Source organism: Gavia stellata, chromosome 9 (genome assembly GCF_030936135.1).
Source record: "Gavia stellata isolate bGavSte3 chromosome 9, bGavSte3.hap2, whole genome shotgun sequence".
Lineage (NCBI taxonomy): Eukaryota > Metazoa > Chordata > Aves > Gaviiformes > Gaviidae > Gavia > Gavia stellata.
In genome coordinates, this window is record NC_082602.1 from 17374856 (window position 1) to 17383125 (window position 8270).

At 38.8% G+C, this 8270-nt stretch overlaps 1 protein-coding gene across 1 annotated transcript; it reads right to left on the reverse strand.

Annotated features, from left to right (window-relative positions):
* Window positions 1-545: 545 nt before the first annotated feature.
* On the reverse strand, window positions 546-7403 carry PLAU (plasminogen activator, urokinase). Its single transcript, XM_009821439.2, has 10 exons — window positions 7344-7403; window positions 6162-6216; window positions 5883-5987; window positions 5166-5331; window positions 4750-4835; window positions 4444-4633; window positions 3659-3813; window positions 2370-2510; window positions 1656-1804; window positions 546-776 (listed from the first exon to the last, which is right to left on the reverse strand). Exons 1-10 carry the CDS (start codon window positions 7401-7403, stop codon window positions 582-584), a joined length of 1302 nt encoding a protein of 433 aa, XP_009819741.1. The 3' UTR covers window positions 546-581.
* Window positions 7404-8270: the final 867 nt, after the last annotated feature.

Sequence of the window (8270 nt, forward strand, 5' to 3'; positions counted from 1 at the left end):
GACCAGTGCCATCCTTAAGATTTCATTATATGTTGGGTCTCTAGCAATGAACCCTGTACACCAAGTGTTGCCTCAGTCTAAGTAGACTTTGGTCCTTCTTCAAACATTAGTGATAATAATGCTGATGCAGTTTCTTTCACTTTCTGGTGCAAAGCCTGATCACTCTTTGATCTTAACAGGTTAGGTTTCCAGGATTTGAGTCTTAGCATTGTTCAGTGATAAGGAAAGATTTTAGACTCAGGCCATGTATAAAATGAATATTTGAATTAAGTTAAAACTTTACCAATACTTCCAGACTGAATGCTGGTTCATAAATGAAGTGCACAGATAACTTGATATGCATAATATCGTGCATGGGAATACTCATTTAAATGTTAAATATTTTAGCTTCCCATGGAGTGGTTTTCAGGTAATTCAGAGTACTAAGGTAATGTATCAACTGTCTCTCTGCCTCAGGAACACCGAGTGGCAGACCACACAAGTATTTAAAAGCAAAGCCTCTCATGACATTCAGGACTTCAGCATCCTAGCATCAGCATAGGCTTAATCTTGTTCATTTGAGTCCAGATGTAGAGAAAAGGTCACTTTGGTTCAGGGAGAAAACGATTCTTGGCGATTACTGCATTCATAGTGGAGTCAATCCAGTTAAGGTATTGAGTAACTCTGGTGTAAACACCAGGCTTGTTTTCTTTTGCACAGCCATCTCCCCAGCTGACAATCCCATAAAGTGTCATCCTGCCATTGTGCTCACAGACCATGGGGCCACCAGAATCTCCCTGTCAATGGAAAGAGAGCATATTAGGCCATTTTATGCATATGGAGCCTTCATAACAGGGAGTCTGATTATTCTCAAGTGAGAGTTTTTCTAGAGTGAAACAAGCTAGTAAATACCTATGAGCTAAAGTTTTGATTTTTGAGAATGCTGCATAGATGGAACAGAAGGCTCAGCATCTGCTGTGACTTCACAGTCTGTAAAGTAAGGAGTTCTCTAGTTCCCCCCTAGCAGGGCACAGAGAGAATAGTTACCTTGCGCACAAAACTCCATCCTAAGTTTATAATCAGAGATAATAGGGTAGTGATATAAGATCAAAGCCAACACACCCAATTTTCATCATAGAATCAGTTGTGTCCCTGTTCATAAGGTGCTTTTACAGTTAAGGACAACACTCATTCTTTTTAATGGCTCATAAGGCCACTCTGCCCAGTGAGGGTGCAGGGAAGCAAATCTACTTTTGAGAAATCTGTGGAGGGGCTCAGTGCCCCTAGTAGTTCACCTTTTATCCCTTTGCAGAGCTATAGTTAACATTAAGAAAGTGCAAGCTGAGATTGCAACAACTGCTGTATTCTTCTGATGCATATCTATCAGCCATTGCTTGAATAGATTGTAAATAAGGCCTTGAGGAATAACAATGGCTAAGATACTGCACTTGTTGCTCCTCCAGAAGAGGGTCTAGGCTAGGTTAACACCTAACTCTACGTCCCAAACTTCTTCCATGTGTTTGGCCACACTACAGGTCAACTCCACTGGATATACTAAATCCCCACTACATAAAGAGGGATTCTTCTGACTAGTAGAATCACAAGATGCCACCAGCTGATCCATATAGTGTACCTGCATTTAAAATGGGCTACAAGATAAAACAAACCAGTTTTACCTTGCATGCATCAGTCATCCATGTGGGATCTCCAGCACAGACCATGTTGTCAGTAACTCTGATACTGTCATAGTATTCATATTTGCATTTTCTCTGTGATATTAAGTTTACAGTGGCTGACATCAGTCTTTGAGCATAGTAAATGTCATCTGCAAACAAAAGATTTAACTATTTTCACCATCCAAGACAAAAACAAGAAAACCCGTAACACACACTTTCAGCACTTTAAAGAAATTAGCATAACTATTCCAGTTGATTTGAAGCTCTTATTTCCAGCTTATGCAGTACGAGCTTACAGTTTCTGCTAATGAATAAGTTTTAAAGACAAAAACAAGTGTTCCAAATGCAAACTATAAAGCTTGGATTTTAGAGAGAAAGTTTGACAGTTTTTGAAGGAAGTTCTGCACAAATGCAATCCTTTGTTAATTCTCCAATACAGCTTTAATTTTTTCTACTCCTCATCACATCAGGAATGAAAAAATTGCTGTGTTTTACATGTTGGCTTACTTTGTATGGTTGACAAGTGTGAGAAGCATCAGATAGGCAATGCTATAGACAACAACAAGATGATAGCAAAGATCATATTTGAGATGCACATGGAGTACATAAAATAAAAAAGCAATCTTTTTTAATCCTTTGCAGATCATGGTGTAAAAAACATCCAGTTCCCACATTGCAGAAGTACAACTTTGGAAAGCAAAGTCATTCACTTACAAAAGTCTTGTTTGCCATAGCCAGCTATTTCACACCGGGTATTCTCTTGTAAGTAAAGGTTCTTCTCTGGCAAGCAGACTGTTCTGACATATTTAGATTCTACTGCACACTGTCCAGAAGCTGTTCTTATCCTTATCAAAGCTAAGAAACAAAACAGAGAAGATACAGTTAGATTTGTAAAGCAAGTTTTTCCTGTCAAGTTCTCTGGGAATATCAGGTACAGTTATTGCAAATAGTTGCAATTACATTTAGATCTGGTTACATATGGTTCCTCTCATTGCTTTTGAAATGACACTGGGTCATTACTTAGTGACAACAAAATTTATTTCCCAACACTAAAATTGGCAAACATTCCAACTTGAACTTCCTTCCTGGAAGAATGGGGAGTGATAGGTCAGGGAAGATTGCTCTGCAAGTATATCTTCAGATGTTTTAAAACCTCAGCTTTCTGCCTGACTGTAGAGGGTGGCATCCACTGCCCTGCTGAAGAGGAGGCAGTTTATACTGTACTTCTCACCAGAAGGGCTTATGAAGCTATTATGTGAGTCTTTTTCCTTAGCAGCAGGAATTTGGAATGGGTGGTAGAGTTTTAAGTGTCAAGTGCAAGAATGGCAAGCCTGTTCTGTGCAAGCTGCAAAAAACCCATCTCTGACTTTGTTGGTTTAGGGATAGGCTTGTGAAAGCCAGAGTGACTTACGAAAGTCTGGATTAATTCAGGTTAACTGTTGGCTAATGTGGTACCTGATATAGCATTCCCCTACTATAAGACAAACCTACTGTGCATGCATTTTTTCATCATTTACTATACATACAGTGTAATCTCTGTAGACATAGGATAATGTAATCTTTACCCCATGAAGTTCTTGGCTTACTACACTCAAGGCAGAGCAACCATACTGCATGCATATAGGACATCCTGCCCCATTTCAAATGGCTAGACCTAATGCACATGCATTTCTGCTGACTGCCAGCCCCCTCCAGTTGGGAAGATCGTAGAAATAGGATGCTGCCACCAGTGCTTATGGAAAAGCCATGCCTTGTACAGGTCCAGAGGTAAGACAGGCTTATAGCTGACTGTGTGCCAGGTAATGCATCCGACATGTGCCACAAGCCAAATTTGTACAAGCGGAAAAATCTTGCTCAGCACAGGCCTAGTTCTCAGAAGCACCTAGTTCCTGTTGCCATTGATCTCACCTCTGGTTCTACTTCATTTGGAAAATGCATGCCACAATTACTTAGCCTTCAGCTCTCCTCAGTGTTTTAAAGGCTCTTATTAAGATGACACTTACCAATATCATTCTCATTGCCACCTGTGTCATCTGTAAAGTCAGGGTGAGAGATAATGTCATCAACCATGAATACTTGTTCCTTATTATCAGTAACATTCAGTATGGACTTTCCAAGGAAGACTTTGTAGATGGATTTGTCTTGTGGTTTTTTTGACCTGAGTGAGAATAAAGAGATTTGTGAAGACTACTGGTTTCTGAGAGTGAGGTCAACAGTTTAGATCAAGTCCCCATTCTGTTTCATGTTTACTTTAATGCTGACAAGAAAAAGCAAAATTTAGTCAACTTTGAAAGTTGATCCAGTATTCTCAAGAAAAGCATCCTGACTTTCCATTTGAAGGGATTGAGATAGATGTTCGGGCATTTTGAAGTACACACCTAGATAACTGCTACTAATGCCAAGCACTGGCAATTAGAATCCCCTGCAGGATGCCAGCTTTCCACAGGAACGACAACAAAAACCACCCAGAAATGTATTGCTCAACAGCTCATCACCTTTCGGTGTAACTTTAATGTTTCAGGAACAGCTAAGGTAAAATGAAACCCTGGCTCCCATTTAGGCTAAAATTGTTTAAGTTGCATAATCTACCAAAATGTTTGCATCCTGCTAGCTCATTCTGCTAGGCTTGGACTCCCAGAGGCTTAATGTTTATGGCTGCTCTTGTTTTGCTCAATCAAAAGAACATTCTTAACTATGGTACATTTTGAAGGGTTGTTCAGTGAGCATCACACAAAGAAATCAGTTGAAGAAAGTTGAAAATAGGAAGGATGCAGAACTGTAAACTTACAGAGTATGAAAACAGTGTGCCGCTGTAAGTACCCAGCAAGGGTCAATGAGGCTGCCACCACACAGAAAATGGTCGATGCCCCTTATGTTTTGGAAGATGCCAGCTATCCAAGGCTGAGACTCAACCTCTGCCTGGCTTCCACCAACAATCTTGAAGTATTTGCTGGTGCTTCTTTGACCACATGAACGCCCTATGAAAGGAGAAATTTTGTTCAGATGTTCTTACAACTATGCACCAGCCTTGTGCTATTAAAAAACCAAAAAAACAAACCCAAGAAAACAGTTGTCTTGAAACTAATGTACTTACCACACTTCTCTATGTTGCAGGGCGTTTCTTGAATGGTGAATCCCTTTTTGGTGTAACACCAGGGCCTGTTCCTTCCATTCGGGTTTCTAGAAGATAAAGGTAGTGTTCTTTTCATAAAGACTTGAAGTATCTTAGAATTCTAACTATCCTGAAAATGCCAGTATTGTTCTGTTTCAAGATACACCAGAGAAAATAATTAACAGGTGACTATTACTTTTGCATACTAGGAATTTTGCAGTACAATCAGCTTCAGTGGTGAGAACTCTAGACACTTCAAAGAGTAACATTCCGCATATTTTTAGTCAAAATTAATCTCTAATGTTCTGTTAGATTTTTTAAGAAATGTACCGCCACTTGAGGCACTTATGGGGCTGTGACTATAGAAGTAATCCCAGGAAGAGTAATGCTTTTCTTACCTGCAGTAGCTGTGTTTGCCCAGTCCAAGCTGCAAAGCATTCTTCAGGTGAGCATGGTAATGACCCCTCCTGATTACTGAGGGAAGATCCCATGGCAGACATTCATCTTTTGTTGCCATTCCTCTGTAGTCCTCCCCATTCTCAGTATAGCATATGCTGTCAATGTCTGAGAAAATAAAGACTTCATTAGCAGCATGTTCTTGTTTCTAATTGTTCTGAGACAGAAATAATCTGTATGGATCCTTCTAATGAGAAAAAGTCCATGCATTACACTTTAAAACAGACAACACAAAATCTGGACTGATTATATATTCTTATTAAATTTGTTCTATAGGAATTTTGAGCATCAAGTATCTTATGCTTTGAAGCATGCCTGTTGCTTCTTTAATAGTTTCAATGTACTTCACAATATAATCAGTTCTTCTGCTTCTAAACACTCCCAAACAAGTACACTTTTTCCCCCAAAAACTAAAACATTTGTGACGAGGTAGGAAACATTAGTGAGGCAGGGACAAAAAAAAAAATTAGAGATCCTGATTTTGCACCAATATTTAGCTGTTTCTCCTCACTTAGTCTGTTAGCATAAAGTGCTAAAGGATACCCAGTCATATGTTTATGGGTAATACTTTCACTTGGTATTTCATATTAAATGACTTGCCTATCTTTTTAGCTCTTTTCAATCAATTTAGTTAGTATTAAGGAAAATAAATACTCTACCTAGTTCACAGTGAATCCCAGTGTATCCTTTTGGACATATGCAACGATTAATTCTGCTAAAGAGGTAATAGGTAATGCAGGTTCCTCCATTCAAACAATGGCATTCTGCAAGTAAAAGACATCACTAATTAGAGGCAAAACATTTGAATGGTGAAGAGAAATTTAGTTGCAAACTAAATTTTAGGTGTTTAAGTATCATTAAGAGTCTTTCTTGTGTGAAGATGTAATTGCAGGTTAACAAGTTCTTTTTAGTTTCAAGTAGCACATGCAGATATTTACCCTTGTGATCTGATCTGTGTTTGTGTGGCAGCTTGTAGTGCTTCATGCTATAAACCTTAGGGAAAAGAAAATAGGGTGTTAAGGAAACAGTTTCTTTTATGTGGTTTGATTATCTTTTATGGGCCCAAGCTCTGTTCCCCACTGCATACCTTCAACAGTTTATTTTTTTTGCATGTAGTTACCAGCTGAACCTGCTCTGTGGAATCTGGATGTGAATGAAATGTCTAACTCTACTTGAGCAAAAGTAGAATGGGAAAAAACAAACCAAAACCACACACACCACACAGAAAACCCTCACGAAAAACCCACCAATCTGGTCCACTGCATCAGGTCAACATGGCAGTTATTTCTCTATAAGGACTTAAGCAGCTCTTAATGATCAGTGTCCCTAAAACAGGGAAGGGAAATTCTCACTCTCTACCTCTCAGCCACCAAGCAGTGTAGCAAAGATGCAATATTGTCCAGCTGCCTCTGTCATTTTGGTGACCTTGGTGCTTCACATTTGTGCCATGGAATAAAAGCCAGTAGGTTTATACAACAATGATTTTTGCCCTATACATCAGGTCCTGCCTCTGCTTTTCAGGCTGAATATTTCTTTCTCCATGGAATTAAATAAGATTAGGCTTTTAGTATACTTTTCCCAGAGGTCAAGTGGGCTTGCCTAAGCTAAAACAAGTAATGGTAACAATATAATTCCATAATGTTGGTGAATGGCTTTGCTGATTCATATCAACTGTCATACAAGTTGATAGTCAAAAAATACTCAAATTCATATCTGTTGCTCCTTTTTTAGCATCACACTTTTAAGTAGGGGAGGTGGAAATTTAGTTAAGGCCCAATATCCACCTCCATGAAAGACCAGTGAGCTCCTGGTACTCAATGTCCAGGTCTAAACTGCATTAAGAGGAAAAATATAAAAGCTAGATTTCTTTGTTATTGCATGATGTCTTCACTATTTGAATGCTAGCAGACATCTTACTGTGGAGCAGAATCAGAAGAAAAACCAAAGGGTTCAAAAACATGTTTCTTGGAGGTACATGTGCAGCAGATGTATATATACATGCAAAGGCAGCAAAAAGGAGAATTCAAGTCAAAAAGCCTACTACGCTGCCCAAAGCAGAAGTATGATCAAAACCAGAAGTGGCTCCAATTGAACCCCCCACCATTTATTTCAAAACTTACAGAATCTAGTCCTGTGACAAGTGTGCCCAGAGTTACTGTGAGGAAGATGAGTAACTTCATGTTGCTGATTAACTTCTCACTTTGTTCCTCTTCTATCTGTATTGTTTTGATTCTGAAAATAAAAGAGGAACTTAGTGTCATGTTGTAGCTTGCAGTGTCAGCTTTCTTGTTTCTATTGTCTTCAGTTGGTTTCAGAGTAAGTAACAACAGAACTGACAGAAGAATTAAGCATTGACTTGCTGTGGAACATCTGCTCATTATTTCCATAAATTAAGTTAGAGGTTATTGTTTGAAGCTTTTTTGTACATTTAGCAATACAAACAGATTTTTTAGAGTTTAAATGAGGTGGAGAAAGGGAAATTGGAAAAATCCATACTCATTTTCTGCAGTGTGGACTACCACAGTTAGAAACTGGCAGATGTATTTAGTTGCTGTCCAGCTGTTTGTACCTATTTAACTGATTATTACTACCTTGCCACAAAAGCACTAAACATCCACATTTAGGGTATGAAAGGAAAAGCTCCTTTTTCATTACCTCCACAGTTGCTGACTGCATCTTGTTGATGCTAGGCACTTACATCAGCCTAGCCACCTCACTGTGTGCCTCTGACCACTGCAAACTCTTGGAAATCTGGCCTTGATGTTACCTCACTTATTTACAGTATGAGAGAGGCTTAGAACATAATTTTGTCTTGATTTCTTATATGCAGCTCAATCTTGTAGCCAAGCATGTATAGCAATCTTCCCAAGACTGACTGTTAAAAAACTAGCTTGTAAAAACAATGGGGGGAAGAAAGCTATAAAGTACCAATATGACTTTTTTTAATTGCAATGGAAGTCATGGGGTTTTTTTTAAGTGCCCTAAATTCCTGAAGACCGTAAAACTTGATTTTTAGAAGATTCCATGGGAATTTCCATGCCAATTCC

Bases quoted from the DNA above. Each gene is read 5' to 3' on its own strand.
- PLAU (XM_009821439.2), bottom strand. From the start codon at position 7,403: ATGAAGTTACTCATCTTCCTCACAGTAACTCTGGGCACACTTGTCACA. The intron at 1,805-2,369 runs GTAAGTGAATGA...TTTTGTTTGCAG, and splicing joins CTATGGCAAACAAGACTTTT to ATGACATTTACTATGCTCAA. The intron at 777-1,655 runs GTAAAACTGGTT...TTCCATTGACAG, and splicing joins GGATGACTGATGCATGCAAG to GGAGATTCTGGTGGCCCCAT.